Genomic DNA, 20,148 nt, shown 5'->3' on the forward strand with positions numbered 1-20,148 from the left:
TGCAGCTCTTAATGGCAGCACCTGCTAAGTGGGCCCACGTGTATTCCTGTGCACAACTGAAGACATGACTGGAGCAAGCAGCATGTCTGCTCCACTTTCTGATGCTTCTTTGGAGGTCCTTCACTCAGAGGGTGGTGAATCTTTGGAATTCTCCGCCCCAGAGGGCTGTGGATGCTGAATCGTTGAGTATATTCAAGACTGAGATCGATAGATTTTTGGGCTCTCAGGGATATGGGGATCGGGCGGGAAAGTGGAGTTGAGGTCGAAGATCAGCCATGATCTTATTGAATGGCGGAGCAGGCTTGAGGGGCCGTATGGCCGACTCCTGCTCCTAATTCTTATCTTCTTATGTCCTCTTGCCAGAAATGCAGTAAAGGTTGATTGTCCTCTTTGACATGCCAGGTAAAGCTTCCTGTGTTAAAACAATGTTCAAGCTGCTTGGCAGGAGGTGTCTGACTGACTTAATACAGTGTCTACCATCGAGAGGACCTGGAAACGGATACGCCAAAAAATTAATATCCTCAGGAAATTTGCCACGGTAACCTTAGCCAGCACTGCACTATATCAAACTATCCACCCCATTAAATGTTTCCTCTTCACCTGTTAACACATTGACTGAGGTTGAATGCTCGGCCCTCAGAAAGAAAAGCTCTTCCTAAGCATTGTCTGCATTCCCATAAAGATACACTTTATTACCGGTGCTTAAAACTTAGTGCATGAACATTTGGAAAGGTAACCCCACAAAGCAAGCTTAACGCATCACTACGCATATGACACAAAATACAGGGTGGCCACTTGCGCTCTTGCAGCTTCTCACTACTTCTCTGTTTGCAGGACAAAGCTGCTCATTACAAAACAGGGCGGAGCTGAAGCAGAGGAGGACTCCTTCGGTTCAGACTCCTAACACAGTACGAGTGTGCTCCACTGGAGATAGAGGATGTGGGCCACAGGGATTGGAGAACACCAAGATCAGGGTAGTACCATCCTTTTCTTGTTACTCTTTCTGCCCCCCTACACACTCACTTACCCATTCACACTCACGCAGTGCAGCAAAGCATTGCACACTCGATATTGCCTATGTAAGCTCTGGTTCTATGAGCTGCTGCTTAGCCACACTATGTTTCTGTTTCTACAGGTAGTATTGCTGTGGCTCAGTGGGTAGCACTCTTGTAGGTTGTGGGTTCCAATCCCACTCCAGAGACTTGAGCACAAAAATCTAGGCTGACACTCCAGTGCAGTGTTGAGGGTGTGCTGCACTGTCAGTGGTGCTGTCTTTCAGATGAGACTTTAAACCAAGGCCCCGTCTGCCCTCTCAGGTGGATGTAAAGGATCCCATGGCACTATTTTGATAGAAGAGTAGGGGAGTTATCCCCGGTATAACAACAGAAAATGCTGGAAAAACTCAGCAGGCTGTGGAGAGCGAAATAGAGTCAACGTTTCGGGTCGAAACCCTTCTACAGAACTGAGAGAAAAGGCAGGAAATGAAACAAAAGGCAGTTTGGGGGCTGGGAAATGGGGGAGGGGATGAAAGAAGAGACATTAAGAGATATTCAAGGTGAGACGAGATGGTAATAGGACAGGTAAAGAAACAAACAATGGCTCTAGATTAGGTGTGAAATGCGCTGGCAGAGTGAGAGACAGCTGCCATGTGGGAGAGAGAAAAAAAAGGGAAAGGCACAAACCAAAAGTGTGGATAAAAAATATAAAAATATAATAGGGGCCGAGGTTATGATCTGAAGTTGTTGAACTCGATATTGAGTCCGGAAGGCTGTAAAGTGCCTAATCGGAAGATGAGGTGCTGTTCCTCGAGTTTACAGTGAGCTTCCGTGGAACAATGCAAGAGGCCGAGGACGGTGAGGTCCGAGTGGGAATGGAACGGTGAATTGAAATGACAGGCGACCGGAAGCTCGGGGTCACCCTTACGGACTGAACGGAGGTGTTTCGCAAAGCGGTCACCCAATCTGAGTTATCCCAGGTGTCCTGGCCAATATTTATCCCTCAATCAACATCACTAACAATCAGATTATCTGGTCATTATCACATTGCTGTTTGTGGGATCTTGCTGTGCACGAATTGGCTGTCGCATTTGCTACATTACAACAGTGACTACACTTCAAAAAAGTACTTCATTGGTTGTAAAGCGCTTTGGGACATCCAGTGGTCGTGAAAAGCGCTATATAAATGCAATTTCTTTTTTAGGTACCTGAAGAAAAAGGCAGCCCGAAGCCAGCGCCTCACAGCACTCAGTGTCACCTACTCCATCCTCAGCAAGCAGCAGCACGGGTACATCCACCCACATCAGTGATTAAAGTACAATTTGTTGAGACAGGGGGTGCTTATCCACCCAGCCCTGCATAACCTTTCCACTGTGCCCCACAACCTTTGCACTGCAAACTTGTGGTGATTTTTACAGAGAGAGCTGGAGTAAATTTCTTCAGTTTCGGACAGGTGGAGCGGAAAAACGCAGCAGCCCGGAATTTCCGCTCGCTTGCGCCAGTTTTTTCGGTGCAATTCGCCCGAAATCAGCGTAACTGGCGCAAAAAGATCGCGGCATTCTAAGTGCAAATTGCGTTCAGCGATCTTTTGCACTAATTTTAAAAGCATCACGCTAGAAGCAGGCCCCGCCCACACATCTGGCCATGCCCCCAGGGTGAAATAATCACCATTGGGAGTTGCCGCTAATTGCGCTCGTTTACGGGCCTTCGAGGAGACTCCAATAATTAAGCTGGAACTTTCGGGTGCAAGGACACTACCTGGGTACATTTTGACATGTTTAGAATGGATTTTTTTTCTTTAATTTACGAAGGGACTGACTACTGTACCCATTCGAATCAGAAAATAGTTTTGTACAGTATTTTTTTTTTAAGTCATTTTTAATCATTTAAAATCAGGTGACTCACAGGCGGTGGATTGACTCTGTGATTTAAAGATGCTTATTTTTTGTGATAAGCCCATTTTCAGTCGTATTGATCAAATATATCAAGGAATATCTTTTAAAGCAAAATTTAAAAATAAAAATTACTTTTAAAAACGCTTCCAGATTTCGCTGCTCCATGGTAGATTTTTGTTCGGCGATATGCAAATGAGTTTGAGCGGAAACCTTTGTGGGGGGCGGGGCGGGGAGGAAAAATCACTTTTCAAAACAGGCGCAATTTTGAACGCAACTTGCGGCTGATCCGTGGATTGCGCCCAATGCGCAAACTCTCCCCCAATACCTGGAGGGCAGGCAGTCATAGAGTCATAGATTTATACAGCACAGAAAGAGGCCCTTCGGCCCATCGTGTCCACATCGGCCATCAAGCCCTGTCTATTCTAATCCCATTTTCCAGCACTTGGTCCGTAGCCTTGTATGCTATGGCGTTTCAAGTGCTCATCTAAATGCTTCTTGAATGTTGTGAGGGTTCCTGCCTCTACCATCCTTTCAGGCAGTGAGTTCCAGATTCCAACCACCCTCTGGGTGAAAAAGTTTTTCCTCAAATCCCCTCTAAACCTCCTGCCCCTTACCTTGAAACTATACCCCCTGGTTATTGACCCCTCTACTAAGGGGGAAAGTTCCTTTCTATCTATCCTATCTATGCCCCTCATAATTTTGTACACCTCAATCAGGTCCCCCCTCAGCCTTCTCTGCTCTAAGGGAAACAACCCCAGCCTGTCCAGTCTTTCTTCATAGCTGAAGCGCTCCAGCCCAGGTAACATCCTGGTGAATCTCCTCTGCACCCTCTCTAATGCAATCACATCCTTCCTATATTGTGGCGACCAGAACTGCACACAGTATTCCAGCTGTGGCCTAACTAACGTTTTGTACAGCTCCATCATAACCTCCCTGCTCTTATATTCTATGCCCCGGCTAATTAAGGCAAGTATCCATATGCCTTTTTAACCACCTTATCTACCTGTCCTGCTGCCTTCAGGGATCTATGTACATGCACACCAAGGTCCATCTGATCCTCTGTATTCTCTTGCCTTGTTAGTCCTCCCAAAATGCATCACCTCACACTTTTCAGGGTTAAATTCCATTTGCCACTGTTCTGCCCATCTGGCCAACCCACCTATATCGTCCTGTAGCCTGAGGCTTCCCTCCTCGCTATTTACCACTCCACCAATTTTCGTGTCATCTGCGAACTTACTGATCGTACCTCCTACATTCATATCTAAATCATTAATGTACACCACAAACAGCAAAAGGACCCAGCACCGATCCCTGCGGTACACCACTGGACACAGGCTTCCAGTCACAAAAACAACCTTCGACCATCACCCTCTGCCTCCTGCCACTAAGCCAATTTTGGATCCAATGTGCCAAATTGCCCTGGATCCCATGGATGAGGAAAGGATGGAGAGAAATTAATTCCAAACCATATATAGGGTCAGTGCACTGTGGTCGTTTTCTTTTACCTTTTGAAATAATAAATAAACTTATGTCCTTTCAATTGGTGCCATGTTCTTTTCATAGTCACTGACATAAGAAAACTACTAGGCACTTGGTCTAAGCGTTAAACAAAGCTTTAATCAACTGTTTTACAACCTGGAGGTCTAGTTGTGTCCTTCACTAGTTCCTATTAAAGAATGTCCTGAGCAAGCTGGGCCCATGCCCGAGTATTTATACTCTCCCTGGACAGCGCCACCAGCAGGCTGCCCAGTATTATTTCATAAGTCATTTCCACATGAATGACAAGATTCATGTGAGTCACCTTTTAAAATTAGCAGCAGATGCTGGAGGAACAACTGAACCAATAGAAGAAAATGGTGGAAGAAAGAAACATATTGGAACACGGACAGGCGTGAGATTTTGTTTTGCAAGTGCTAGGATGTGTGTAGCTCGCTGCTCCGCCATCGACTCGCTCAACCTTCTCAAGGGCAACTAGGGATGGGCAGTAAATGCCGGCCTTGCCAGCGACGCCCACATCCCAGGAACGAATAAACACAGCACCTCCTGCAGCTGCAGTGACCCAGATCTTGCCCTGCTCAGGGTTCTGAATGCTCATAGGCAGATCATGGGACTCGTCGAGCAAGTGCACAGCAGCAGGGTGTAGCAGGCACTGAGGGGGGCTGCTGCCTTTCGGGCCAATCAATGTAACATCAGGTCCCTCCAGCCACCGTGCTCGTATAACCACCGGCCCTGACGATGCCCCTGACTCCAGCCGTACTTCTTACCCCCCGGCATCATTCGTACGTGGGAGGTGGCGGCTCCCAAACTGAGAGTGGAGAATTGCTGCAGCCGAACTCGGGTCTGGCACAGCGCGAGGAATAAGGCCGCCACCAAGTTGCCTGAAGAAAATTTCCGCACTTGCATAAACCTTTCTTCAGATGAGCCCCCGAGGACTGCACTGTTGACCTTAGAAAACTGAGTCAAACAGGCAGCCACTCTCTCGTGCAAAAAATCTTCACTTAAAGTTCCAGTATTCACAAATCACATGTTGCCCTTTGCATAACCGTCTGTCAGCATTGAATGGCCAAGTTTAAATAGGCAAAAGTGCACTTCCAGCAAGAATCAAGGGCAATTGCACAAGAACGTATTTGCACGTCAAGAATGATTTTAAGATGGTAATGAAGCCCTCGCCCATTTTGAGGAGAGCATGGCCCACTTGCCTTGCACCCTAATCCTAGAGGTGTGTGTTCAGCGCATTACTCCCAGCCCATCACCACTTACCCTGTGCCATCACAGCAGCAGGGACAATTGTAAAATATATCTGTTATATGCCATGAAGATGCTTTTGCAAGAACTAATCCACGCCTCCAAAACCTGTCCGTTGTAGCCCCATAGGCCCCGGTCGATTTGATGTTATTGGATGAACACTTTATTGGGTTTTCACCAAAAATTGTAAGTGAATTCCTTTAATAAGACATGGGGTGCAGGGGTTGGGGGGGTGGGGGGCGGAGGGGAGCAGAGGGGGTATTGGGGGGGAGCGGAGGGGGGGGCGGAGGGGATGTGGGGTGGAGCAGAGGAGGGCAGGGGAGCGGGGGGAGCGGAGGGCGGGCGGAGGGGGTGTGGGGGGGAGCAGAGGGGGGCGGGGAGGTAAGCAGAGGGGGTGCGGATGGGGGGAGCGGGGGGGTGGAGGGGGTGTTGGGGGGAGCGGACAGGGGGGGTGGGTGCAGCGGCGGGGGGTGCGGGTGATTTGCCTCAAGGGGAAAAAGTTCACCAGAAGTGAGTTTGGACCAGACTGCTCGCTAATCTGAGCCCATCATGTCCCCACCCCATTTTCCTGGGTTGGGTCCAATGAAGTATGCAGGGCAGGCTCCTAGTGGTATCTCTGCTCTGTACTACTGGGAGTCTGTCACTGCACCCATATTGCTGCAGTGCTGCCCTTACTGCAGCAGCTTAAAGGGACGGGCCAACAACTGCCTGGCTGAGAAGTGTTCGAAGGGGAGAGGAACAACGTTGACTTGGAGCCCTGCTGCAATAAATCATCATGGGGAGTGGCAGGAAGCAGCAGTAATGTACAAAAGAAAAAGCATGTTGGTCTCAGTATGGATGTTGCCTGGTTCCTCCAGCCCTACAACCCCCCGAGATATCAGCGCTCCTCCAATTCTGGCCTCTTGAGCATCCCTGATTTTAATCGCTCCACCATGGGCGGCCATGCCTTCAGCTGCCGAGGCCCTAAGCTCTGGAATTCCCTCCCTAAACCTCTCCGGCTCTCTACTTCTCTTTTTCCTCCTTTAAGACGCTTCATAAAACCTACCTCTTTGACCAAGCTTTTGGTCATCTGCCCTAATATTTCCTTATGTGCTCGGTGTCAAATTTTGTTTGATAACGCTCCTGTGAAGCGACTTGGGTCGTTTTACTACACTGAAGGCGCTATATAAATACAGGTTGTTCCAGATAATGAACTCTCAACATGCATTGTTTCAGCGAGGCAGAGCCAGGGTAGACAATAAGCGAATTGCAGTAGTCCAGCAAGCCCTGCTTTCCTGCCACCATTGCTACTTTCTCCAACCGGTCACTCTTCACCTGTAAGCTTAAACAGGGAGTGTTAGCAGGCTATTCGGCCATGCAGGGCATCAGAGTTGAAGCTGAGCTTGTCCTCGCCCAACTTTCCAGCCACAGTAATTAGATAGCAATCAGGAGCTTGAACTCAACAGACACTGGACGCCGACCCTGACACCCTTCTGCTCTGTGTGGTTTGCACACCAAACCATCAGGAGACACTATATTGCAGACTTAATTTCTGTGTGCCGTGACTCTGAATGACACTTTTCCATCTCTACACAGATTGTGAGTTTCAATCTGATAATGGGCATTGTAAAGTACATCACATTAGATGTTACAACTGTGGCCGCAGGAAGGCCAAGCAAGAGGATGAATGCTGTGGCGATAGAGGCAGTCACAGCAATCGGTGTGCCAAAGAGAGAACAGATGAACACTACTTTGATTCCAGGATAAATGATGTTCCCTCAAAGCACCTTCAAGAAAAGAGGTTAGTCATTAATTAATTATATAAAAACATACAAACATAAGAACATTAGACGTAGGAGCAGGAGTAGGTCATTTAGCCCCTCGAGCCTGCTCCGCCATTCAGTAAGATCATGGCTGATCTGATCTTGGCCTCAACTCCACTTCCCTGCCCGCTCCCCATAACCCTCGACTCCCTTATCATTCAAAAATCTGTCTATCTCCACCTTAAATATATTCAATGACCCAGCCTCCACAGCTCTCTGGGGTAGAGAATTCCAAAGATTCACGACCCTCTGAGAGAAGAAATTCCTCCTCATTTCCGATTTAAAAGGGTGCCCCCTTATTCTGAAATTATGCCCCCTAGTTCTAGATTCCCCTTCGAGGGGAAACATCCTCTCTGCATCTACCCTGTCAAGCCCCTTCAGAATCTTATATGTTTCAATAAGATCCCCTCTCATTCTTCTAAACTCCAATGAGTTTTAAAAGCCCAATCATTGGCTTCCCAACTGCAAACCAATTTCCTTCTTGTACCAAAGTGTTTTCCAGATAACCGCTCAGTGTTGATATCAATATAACATTTCAGTGATATCAACACTTCAACCTCTTCAATCAATGACAGTTCATTTCTACTTTACCTGTCACTGGGAAGGCTTTCATTTTATTCAGATCCTTTAGTCGAGCAATTTGATGGTGCTAAATGGGCACTGCAGCCTCCAACATAGTGGGCGTAAAGCACATGCTCATTAAGAGCCAGAGGAGCGCCGCCTGCCATATTGGTGTAGGCAGAACGATAAGCGTCCCGGGCATACGCAAATAAGGGGTGACGTAAGAAAACTCACTAAGCACTTGATTTGAGTATAAAACAAGGCTTTAATCAACTGTTTCACAACCATGAGATTCTAGTTACATCACTAGTTCCTGGTTACAAAAACGTCCTGGGCAAGCTGGGCCCCCGCCCGAGTATTTATACTCCTTGGATGGCGCCACCAGTTGGCTGCCCAGTGTTATTTCATGAGTCATTTCTTCATGAATGATAAGATTCATGACAAGGGGCCTCATGATTGTTTGAGGCCCCCTGTGTAGGCCCTGACCACAGCCTAATGCGGCTTAACTGACAGTCCTTTAAGGGACCACTGGAGACCGCTACCAAAGAGGTAAGTTTGTAAAATATACTTTGCTGCTAGTCACTGCCCCCCGCCACCCCCACCCCGGCCCCACTGCTACCTCAACTCTTCCCTCATGGCCGCTGCCTCGACCCCCACATCTCGGTCTCCCCCCGCCTCCCGATCATAGAAGATAGGAGCAGGAGTAGGCCATTCGGCCCTTCGAGCCTGCTCCGCCATTCAACGAGATCATGGCTGATCATCCAAACCCTAGCACCCGGTCCCTACACCGACAGCCATCCCACCCAAGCCCTATCCCCGTAACCCCACGTATTTAATCCCTCCTAACACTAAGGGCCAATTTTTATCATGGCCAATCAACCTAACCCGCACATCTTTGGACTGTGGGAGGAAACCGGAGCACCCGGAGGAAACCCACGCAAACACGGGGAGAATGTGCAAACTCCACACAGACAGTCACCCGAGGCCGGATTTGAACCCGGGTCCCTGGCGCTGTGAGGCAACAGTGCTAACCATCTCTCCCAGTCATCCCTGCTCCCGATCGCTTTCCCCTTTGAGCATTTACCCGAGGGCCACTGCCAACGGCGCTGAGCTGCCTGGTGATGCCCAGCAGGTGACCACAGCTTGTGGGTCTCTTTAAACAAGGCCAAAGGTCCAATATCGGGTGCACCTCAGGCAGTTGTGAACCAATTTCTAGGTCATCATATATCTTAACTATGTTATTAAAGTAAGGAGTGTGATGGAATACTCTCCACTTGCCTGGATGAGTGCAGCTCCAACAACACAAAAAGCTCGACACCATCCAGGACAAAGCAGCCCGCTTGATCGCCACCCCATCCACCACCTTAAACATTCACTCCCTCCACCACCGGCGCACCGTGGCTGCAGTGCATACCATTTACAAGATGCACTGCAGCAACTCGCCGAGGCTTCTTCGACAGCACCTCCCAAATCTGCGACCTCTTCCACCTAGAAGGACAAGGGCAGCAGGCGCACGGGAGCACCACCACCTCCAAGTTCCCCTCCAAGTCACACACCATCCTGACTTGGAAATATATCGCCGATCCTTCATCGTCGCTGGGTCAAAATCCTGGAACTCCCTCCCTAACAGCACCATGGGAGTACCATCACCACACGGACTGCAGCGGTTCAAGAAGGCGGCTCACCACCACTTTCTCGAGGGTAATTAGGGAATGGGCAATAAATGCTGGCCTTGCCAGCGATGCCCACATCCCATAAACAAATTTAAAAAAAGAACACATTGCTGTGAGTGGTGCTGAGTGAGCTGATTGGTGTGTGGAACGTAAAATAAAGAATAATGATCAAACCCTGAATCAGGGTATGTGTGTAGCAAACCATGAATATATTGAACACCATCAAAACAGACTATTTGTTGTTTCTGGGACCTTGCTGTAGGCAAATTGGCTGCCATGTTTTCCCACTGAACAACTTCACAAAGTAATCCATCAGTTATAAACACCTTGGAACATCCTGAGGATGTGATAGTGTATTTATTCTTCTTTCATCAGATTTTCTCTAGTCCCGAAGGATTAATGTTTTCAATCAGTTTCTAACCCTCTCAAATCTGTATTATAGGATCTGTGCTGCCAGGAGTTACTGTTCTCATTGTTAGAATCATAGAAATTTACGGCACAGAAGGAGGCCATTCAGCCCATCGTGTCCGCACCGGCCAAAGAAAAGCTCTCCAGCCTAATCCCACTTTCCAGCTCTTGGTCCGTAGTCCTGTAGGTTAGGACACTTCAAGGGCATATCCAAGTACAGGTAGACTATCCTTTATCCGAAAACCTCGGGACCAGCCGTGTTTCGGTTTTAGGAAAATTTCAGTTTTCGGAAGGTGCGCGAAAACACTTCGGTTTTCAGAGGTAATTCGGTTTTCGGGAGTGCGGATAAAGGATACACTATCCCTTATCCGAAAATAACGACTATAAATACTGTAGTTACAGGGATAAATACTGTAGTACAGTTTATTTGTAAGGAAAACATTCAGTAAAACTTCAAACATGTACAGGTACAAACTAAGCTAAATACCTGTACATAAACATGCAATAAAGGTACATTACATCTGGCTTGAGGATCTTGGAGAAGATGGTACATCAGTGTTGTCATCATTGTCATCAGGTTGGAGTTGGACATCTGAAGATGGGCCAGGAACAGGATTCTCAAGTGATGAAGCAGCATTACATCTGGCTTGAGGATCTTGGAGAAGAGGGTACATCAGTGTTGGCATCATTGTCATCAGGTTGGAGTTGGACACCTGAAGATGGGCCAGGAACAGGATTCTCAAGTGATGAAGCATGACTACGACAGACGGCCTTTTTAAAGACTTCTTCCAGTGTCATCTGTCTCATTAACATTGGTTTCTGTCTAAGCAGTCTCTCTTTAATTGAGTAAACTTGCATAATCTCTTGCTCACTGATAAATGCACGTTTTTCAAGGCCAGCAATTAACTGATCACACATTGTCACCATATCGTCTATGGGGATTTTGTCACCTGTGTTCACAATGTCATCATCATCATCACTACTGTCCTCATGCTTGTCTTTATTTAACACCATTTCAGCAATTTGCCCATCACTCGACGAATTCACAACAGGTGCATCATTGTCAATGTTCAGCACTTCTTCGATGTCAGCTTCCTCTAACGTATTTACACTTTCGGATGATAAACCTTTGGCGTAAGTGAGGAGGTTTGATATCATCATCTTCTCCTGACTGACAGGAAATCCTTCAAACTCGTCATCTGCAGGTCCATCTTCATGAAACATCGTTGAAGGCCAAAGTCTGTGCCAAGCATTTTTTAATGTTGGTTTGTCAACATCGTTCCAAGCATTAGCAACTGCATAAATGGCATCCTTAACATTGAATTCTTTCAGGAAGCTTTGGATTCCTTCGCCTCTGTTGATTGCATCAAGCATAGAGTTCAAAAAAACGTCTTTATAATTGCTCTTCATGGAGCGTAAAATTCCTTGGTCACAAGGCTGTATTAAAGATGTCACATTAGGGGGAAAGTTAATGCCGAAAACATAACTTTTCACAAGAAGTTCAGGAGGGGGATGTGCGGAGCAGTTGTCCAGGAACAATAAAATTTTGCAGTTTTCTTCCAGTCCAACTTGCCTGCAATGAGCTCGTGTCGCTGGTACGAAGTGGTTATTGAACCAGTGAGAAAATATTCCTCTGGTTACCCATGCTTTCCTGCTCGCATAATAATGCACAGGTAAATTGCATACACCTTTCAAACATCTCGGATGTTGGCTTTTTCCAATCACTACCAACTTTAACTTGTGTGTGCCTGCAGCATTGGCACACCCAAGAACAGTCAACCTGCCCTTAGCATCCTTAAAACCTGCTGGTGCACTCTCATCAGCCGTTGCTAATGTTTTTCTAGGAACGTAGCGCCAGAACAGAGCTGTTTCATCAGCATTGTAAATTTGTTCAGGACCGAGGTTTTCATCCGATATTATTTTTGCAAACTCATCTATATAATTTTCAGCTGCTTCATGATCAGCAGAAGCTTTTTCACCACAGATTTTCAGATATCTTATACCATGACGCTTCTTAAATTTATGCAGCCAACCTTCTGAATATTCACACTCAACTTCAATGTTCAGTTCTTCATGGTATATTCTAGCTTGCTTCATGACCATCAAACCAGTCAGTGGCACACGTTCACCTCTGCGTTGTCGAATCCACTCAATCAGCACACGGTCAAGATCTTCATTTTTTGTCCTATGCAATGTTTTCCTAATTTTCATTAGTTTATGGTCATCACTGTCAGTGTAAAATTTCAACAACTTGTCTTTCTGTTTCTTTAAGTCATATACGGTGGTACTTCCCACACCATATTCTTCAGTAAGATGTCGCACAGACACACCACGATCAAGCTTCTGCAATAACTCCACTTTCTGCGATATCGATAATGAGCGACACTTCCTTCTCTGCTTCTCACTGTTACCCATTGGGGTATCTGCAGCTCTTTTTAGCATTTTCACAAATTGTTAAAAGCCAGCAAATATCTAAGAGAGCAGCAAATATCTAAGAGAGCTGCAAATATCTAAGAGAGCTGCAAATATCTAAGAGAGCAGCAAATATCTAAGAGAGCAGCAAATATCTAAGAGAGCAGCAAATAGCAGCAAATATCTAAGAGAGCAGCAAATATCACACAGAGCAGCATAACACCTGCGTGGGTCAAGCATCGGCAGCGTCGGGTCATGCTTTGCGCCACTTTCGGCTTTCAGAGGTTTTCTGGTTTCGGATGTGTGGATAAAGGATGGTACACTATCTCTTATCCGAAATTGGGTGGGGTTCGGCGGGGGTGGGGTACGGCGGGGGGGTCGGGGGTCGGTGGGGGTCGGGTTCGGCCGGGGGGTCGGGGGTGGGGGTCGGCGGGGGTCGTGGTCGTGCGCATTTCGGTTTTCAGAAGTCATGCTTTGCTCCACTTTCGGCTTTCAGAGGTTTTCTGGTTTCGGATGTGCGGATAAAGATTTCGGTTTTCAGAAGTGCGGAAAAATGCTACACTATCCCTTATCCGGCTAGGCCTGTAAGTCGTGCGCCACTCTGGTCATGTCGTGCGCACGACTTACGCTGACCGAAAAAACCTTCGGTTTTTAGAGGGTTTCGGTTTTCGGAAGTCCGGATAAAGGGTCGTCTACCTGTACTTTTTAAATGCGATGAGGGTTTCTGCCTCGACCACCCTTTCAGGCAGTGAGTTCCAGACCCCCACCACCCTCTGGGTGAAAAAAGTTCTCCTCAACTCCCCTCTAATCCTTCTCCCAATAACTTTAAATCTATGCCCCCTGGTTATTGACCTCTCTGCTAAGGGAAATAGGTCCTTCCTATCCACTCTATCTCGGCCCCTCGTAATTTTATACACCTCAATTAAACCTCCCCTCAGCCTCCTCTGTTCTAAAGAAAACAGCCCCAGTCTAGCCAATCTTTCCTCATAGCTAAAACTCTCCAGCCCAGGCAACATCCTCGTAAATCTCCTCTGTACCCTCTCTAGTGTAATCACATCCTTCCTGTAATGAACCAGAACTGTACGCAGTATTCTAGCTGAGGCCTAACTGGTGTTTTATACAGTTCAAGCGTTACCTCCCTGCTCTTGTATTCTATGCCTCGGCTAATAAAGGAAAGTATCCCGTATGCCACTTTAACCACCTTATCTACCTGTCCTGCTACCTTCGGGGATCTGTTCACGGCCCCTCTTCCATTATGACATTACAGCAGCGTATTAGATAGAAACATAGAAGATAGGAGCAGGAGTAGGCCATTCGGCCCTTCGAGCCTGCTCCGCCATTTAATGAGATCATGGCTGATCATCCAAATTCAGTACCCTGTCCCTGCCTTCTCCCCATATCCCTTGATCCCTTTAGCCTTAAGAAATATATCCAACTCTTTCTTGAATATATTTAATGAACTGGCCTCCACCGCCCTCTGTGGCAGAGAATTCCACAGGTTCACCACTCTCTGGGTGAAGAAATTCCTCCTCATTTCTGTCCTAAATGGATCAAGTGTGTGGTATCCTGGATACAGGAGCAAGCTGAGAGGGAGGTTGGTGAAGAATAAGCAGGTTGTGATTAGTGGTGCGGCCACTTGAACCAGTTGAAATATTTTGATATAAAATAGCAAATGGAAAACGCAGTCAGAATAAAAAAAACACGTAAGTTGCTAGCCTCGCAACAAGTGGTAGTAACTCTGAGGGGGCAATGGATGGGGAGAAGGACAGTGGTTCAAACATTATCTCAGGAGCAATCATAGACCATCTGCCCATTCCTCAGAAAATTTTCGCCTCACAGAAAACCTATTTATTAAAAGAAAAATGCAGGTTCCTTATCTCTGTCCTCCCACTGATGGTTCCATTGGTAGATTTTCTGATGTGGATTTGTTCTGCTGGGAACTGAATTGAGACTTTCCAAATTACTTCTATTTCTGCATGATAGTTTTTTCACAGCCTGTTTATTTATCGTTATTATATTCCCTTTTATAGCATCTTCACATGGAATGACACAATTGCAGAGAACCAGACTGGCAGAGTGTGGATCCGGCAGAACGCCTTGGTCCTTCCCTATGAGTGGGAGGATGATTGTGAAATGATTGACTGGGTGATTGACCAGTATGTGCAGGAGGATAACAGCATTTCCGCGTACTACAAGGGCAAGATCATTCTGACCTTAAAGGATGCTTTGGGAATCACTTCAGTAGCTGCAGATTCTGAAAACCTTCCTAAAAGACTCCAGAGTCACGTGCTTGATGCAAGCATCCCAGACATTCCAAAGGTAGTCAGCCAATCAATTTTTTCTTTAATGTAAGCTGAAATGCAAATGGTAAAGTGTTCATACCCTCCAATTTTCTTATTTTGTCTCCTGCAGTTGATGCCAGAGGCTGTGGTACACTCCCACATGTGGCAGCTGCCTCCTACAACCGCACGCAAGTGTCCCCTTCTTCATGTTTAAACCCAGATAATGAGTGGTGACAGGCCACTTAACTGTCAGCATTGTCTCAGCCAAACCTGATCCCACTCTCGTTCAATGTCAATAGACGTACACTTTCCAACAGTAGTCACTGGATAATGAGCAGCAGCAGGATCCTGGCTGATATTTTTTTTCCCCTCTGTCATGGCCGGTGTCAACTATACCACACCAATTAGCACCTCAACCAAGACCAGCTAACTCAGGACAGATCCAGAGATCTTTCTGGTCTGCACAGTGGTTACCTACTACATACTGCAGTCACCAACTGAAGCTTGGGGGAACTTTACAAGTGCATTCTCAATTTTGCATTAGACAGTGTCACCTGAGGTCTGAAGGATTGAAGGTTTAATCAGATGTGTGATAAATTTTAGCCAAATAGAATTTTTAGAAGAAATATGGTTCTTGAGGCATTGAAGGCCACAGTGTGTAATGATCAATAACATGTCATTCTATAGTGGACACTAGGTGGAGCCGTAGAGCTGTGTAGAGCTGTATATAGCTGTATGTATAAGACTACATTACCCAGCTGTATGTATATTAAGACTACATTACCCATGAGGCACTAGGCTACCCACAAGGCAGCAGTCAAGATGGAAGCCTCTACAGATACTGTACCTAGTCCACATGTGCTCAATAAAAGTGTCTAGCAAAAGCTAGCTGTGTTCATAATAAGAATGTCTATTTATTAATGAACATAAGACAGTGTGTTTGAACATTTCACCTCAAGGATCTGAGTTGTAGCCCTAGGACACTTTCCAAGTTCACATATTATGGTTGCCACCTTTTGTCCAGTCTGAAACTGAATGTGGGCAGGGCTATGGGGTAGGTCGGCGGGGAGGTTGTGGTGGAGGGGGGTGGGTGGGGGGTGGGGTGGGTGCAGGCGCATGGTATTTTTTAAGAAGCCACGGTGTGCAAAACAGGTCTGACCAAACATGCACAAAAAGGTGATGCATCACGCAACTGGAAACCAATTTACAGGAAACTCTTTTGTATCCGGCACCGACGGGACCGGGATGGTGCTGGTTGATTAAAAATTCCGGATAACAGAGAGGTAGGCAAATTTTAACACAAAAAAAATAAAAACCAGTGACTAACTCGGCCACCGCGGGAAACTCTGACTCGGAAAAACGAAAAATGGATGGATTCGGCAAATTACCGGCTATCTATTTTGCCGGTTATTAAAGAATTCCGGTTGATTAGGTGCCATTTAAACGTGAGTTTACTGTACTTGTGCATCCAGAGAATGGCAAACATCCACCAATCAGGAAAGGGGCTCAGTTGCACACGTGCAGACCTCTTTTGAAAGGCAGTAATTGAAAAGTGGACTTTTTTTCTGTCCACTTTATGATGATTAATTTAACAATCCAGATACCCCCTAAAGTGGTTTGACTAGTTCAAAACTGGATGGGTGGATGGCATAACACATAGATGCTGTACCGGGCCACCTATTGTCACTCTGATCATACCAGAATATGGATTTGTTCTCTCTGTATTCCAAAATAGTTAGCCATACAAAAATTATTATTAATAATAATAATAATAATAATAATAATAATAATCAACTTTATTGTCATTGTTAGTGCACAAGTGCAGTACAACGAAATGTAGGCTTGCGGCTCCCGAGAGTGTACATTTAGATTAAGACATTTAAACATTCAACATTCATTTGGCTTGTAGTATATTAACATAAACATAACCATAATAAAGTGCATTGGCAGATGTGCAGGCTTTAGAGTTTATTTGTGGAGTTCAGTAGGATGACAGCCCTGGGAAAGAAGCTGTTCCTAAATATGGTCGTAAGAAGTTAATTTGTCATAAACAATATTAAACATCCTAGATAGTCAGCAATTCAAGAAGCCCAAACTTCTATTCATGCTCATCAGCATCTAGGTTTAGAGGAGACACGTTTTGACAGTGCAGCCTAGAAATGAAAAATTTACTCATAGAATCATAGAAATTTACGGCACAGAAGGAGGCCATTCGGCCCATCGTGTCCGTGCTGGCCGTAAAAGAGCTCTCCAGCCTAATCCCGCTTTCCAGCTCTTGGTCTGTAGCCCTGCAGGTTACGGCACTTCAAATGCATATCCAAGTACTTTTTAAATGCGATGAGGGTTTCTGCCTCTCCCACCCTTTCAGGCAGAGAGTACTGTATGTAACTGATGCAGTTTAATGAAGGCTAAAGGGCACAGTTGAGATGTCAGACAGCACTTATGCTAAAAGCGTAGAATTGTCTAAAATAAGCTTGTTTCCATAGTGACTGTGTCAGCTGAGTGCTGATGGAATTTAAGTCCACTGTGGTCTTTCCACAATGCTGTTTGTGAAGAGTTTCAGAAGGGAACTCTTCATATGGACATTTGATCCTCTGGATTGGCTCCTTTGTTTACAGGATGGAGATTCCTGATAGCAATGCCCCTTTAGCACTGACAGGAGCGGTGATTCAGGTTGCTATGTGGCTATTGTTGAAGTTCACAGACCTCTGCTATAATGGTTCTGAATTTTGCGTTAGACAATCTCATCTGAGGTCTGCTGGGACAGAAGAGTAGGCAAATTCATAAAGTTTTATTATAACAACAGTATATATTTTTTTCATGACATTGTCACTACACAGAATACCACTCTGGTGAGAAATGTTGTTAACCGGACAAAAAACAAATATGAACACGAATCCAAGTGTGAGCAAATGGTATCTTGTAGCTCAAATGCACTTTGTTCAATCAGGCATTTTATTACCTGATTGATAATAGAATCATTTTAGGTATTCAGTCAAAACTTAGTACCATGCTGATTGAGAAATTGAGTAGAATGGGCCTATACTCTCGGGAGTTTAGCAGAATGAGAGGTGATCTCATTGAAACATATAAGATTCTGAGGGGGATTGACAGGGTAGATGCTGAGAGGTTGTTTCCCCTGGCTGGAGAGTCTAGAACTAGGGGGCATAGTCTCAGGATAAGGGTCGGTCATTTAAAGAAAGAAAGACTTGCATTTCTATAACGCCTTTCACGACCACCGGACGTCTCAAAGCGCTTTACAGCCAATGAAGTACTTTTGAAGTGGAGTCACTGTTGTAATTTAAGACTGAAATGAGGAAGAATTTCTTCACTCAGAGGGTTGTGAATCTTTGGAATTCTCTACCCCAGAGGGCTGTGGATGCTGAATCGTTGAGTATATTCAAGGCTGAGATCGATAGATTTTTGGACTCTAGGGGAATCAAGGGATATGGAGATAGTGCAGGAAAGTGGAGTTGAGGTCGATGATCAGCCATGATCTTATTGAATGGCGGAGCAGGCTCGAGGGGCCGATTGGCCGACTCCTGCTCCTAACTCTTATGTTCTTATGTTCAATTAATCTATGAATTTGTTTTAGCATCATATTCACTGTAAAAGCCGTCTACTTTGTAAATGTGTGTACTTGTAGCATGCTTGCAAACAAATGGTGTATTATACAAAGTTACAGCGAAATATTAACAAGATTAATTGAACTAAATTTGATCAAAGAAGAAATTGAACATCAACATGTTAATTTTAATTAAGGCACGTTAAGCCCTGATCATTATTTGTCTTAACTGAAGGCCTCAACCAGGGCCATAGTCATGCTTGTCGCTCCTCCACCTTGCTGGGCTGCGGCACAGTGTTAACTCTTTGCTTCATTGTCTTCCCTGCAGCTGTGCTCTGAGTCCGCTGTGACAGATTGCCAGCCACCTGAAGAAGCCTCCAATACAGAATCTCCAAAGCCTCCCAACTCAAGCCCTCCACCTCCCTGTGGCAGCCCCCCTGTGTTACCGGATAGTGTGTCTGAAACAGTCCAGTCTGATGAATGCCAACCAGGTACAGGAATAAATCAGAAAGACTTTATCAGCCAACACCCGCAGCCGTGCGTTATACATTATTTATGCCTCCGAATTGTAAAAATGTGCAGTAATTAAGTTGATTGCAATTTTCATAATGTGAATTTTATTGTTGTTAAAATAAAACATTATGAATGCCTGCTCTTCTGTCCATCAGACTTCAGGTGAGATTGTCTGATGCAAATTCCCACATCGCATTTTTCTTAAAATTTATTAAGAAATGTAGAGAGAAACTCCCTGGGAACAGAAAGCACTGGAGCCACACTCTCTGCAAACTCTTCATTGACCTTACCACCAACAAAGCCAATGTTCTGATCTCTAGCCGGAATAGCTATTAACCTTTGAATGAACCCATCCAAACTTAACATTAATTAGACTTTGTAGCCTTGAAGGGACATATATCCAACAGCAGCAGAATAATTGGGGCAGAATTTGCTGTTGGTAGGGCGGTATATTCTGAGCCTTTGAAATGGACAGCAAGTTCGGGATTTCCGACTTGACAGATCATCCGCTCCGACAGTGAAATTCAAAAGACTTTAAGTGATCGTCGGTTTGACCACTGGGCACTTGAAGACTCCAGGACTGGTCTAGTTGTGTTTCTTATTTAATCCCTGCGTTAGTGGTTAAATAAAAGATCTCTGTGAAAGATAGTGGGCTGGATTTTGACAGTGGAGGCGTGTAGGAGTCGGGACTACAACTTTTGGGGTTGTAGTCCCGCCTCCATCGAGATGTGGCCAACCCACACGATTTTCACTTGATTGACCTTGTTGAGCCCACCCAGCAGGCTCAGCAGGCCAATTAAGGGCAACCCAGCAACAGGTGATGTCACAGATTGACATTTCATCTGTCAAGAGCTTCTGACAGATGTAATATCAGCGTTTGACAGCTCTTTGAAGCTGTCAAACACTGACAATCTATACTCTAAGTTAATTCCTTCCTCTCAGGCTGATTTAGAGATCTCCCCGGAACAGAAAGCTGAATGCTGCAACTTTTGACAGCTCGCGGCCATTCTGCTTTCTGTGCCTGTGAGATGAGGGACTCCCGAGGCCTGAAGGAAGGAAGGCTGTAAAGGTAAGTAAAGGTAATTAAACTTCTTTAAACACTTTACACACACCAAACACACTTACCTCTGCACTCATGCACCCATCACCCACCTGAACACCGGACATCTCGAACCCTCCAAGTCCTTCAGCCAGACGGTCCACCTCGCTAACTTGCCGTGGTTTGGAGCCGTCGGGAATCCCACACTTCAGCAATAAAAATAGGGATTAGGCTAAAAACTGCCTGTTAACTACCTGT

General features: G+C 45.8%; 1 protein-coding gene across 1 annotated transcript in view; it reads left to right on the plus strand.

Annotated features, from left to right (window-relative positions):
* LOC147103402 (uncharacterized) overlaps positions 1-20,148 on the plus strand; it is a 36,850-nt gene that overhangs the window by 14,886 nt on the left and 1,816 nt on the right. The window contains exons 5-7 of the mRNA XM_085962960.1: positions 7,211-7,415; positions 14,522-14,810; positions 18,667-18,829. Of these exons, the coding sequence (XP_085819086.1) occupies positions 7,211-7,415; positions 14,522-14,810; positions 18,667-18,829 (657 nt within the window). The remainder of the gene's footprint in view (positions 1-7,210; positions 7,416-14,521; positions 14,811-18,666; positions 18,830-20,148) is intronic.

Source organism: Somniosus microcephalus, chromosome 20 (assembly GCF_052327205.1).
Source record: "Somniosus microcephalus isolate GS21.2 chromosome 20, FLI_Smic_1.0, whole genome shotgun sequence".
Lineage (NCBI taxonomy): Eukaryota > Metazoa > Chordata > Chondrichthyes > Squaliformes > Somniosidae > Somniosus > Somniosus microcephalus.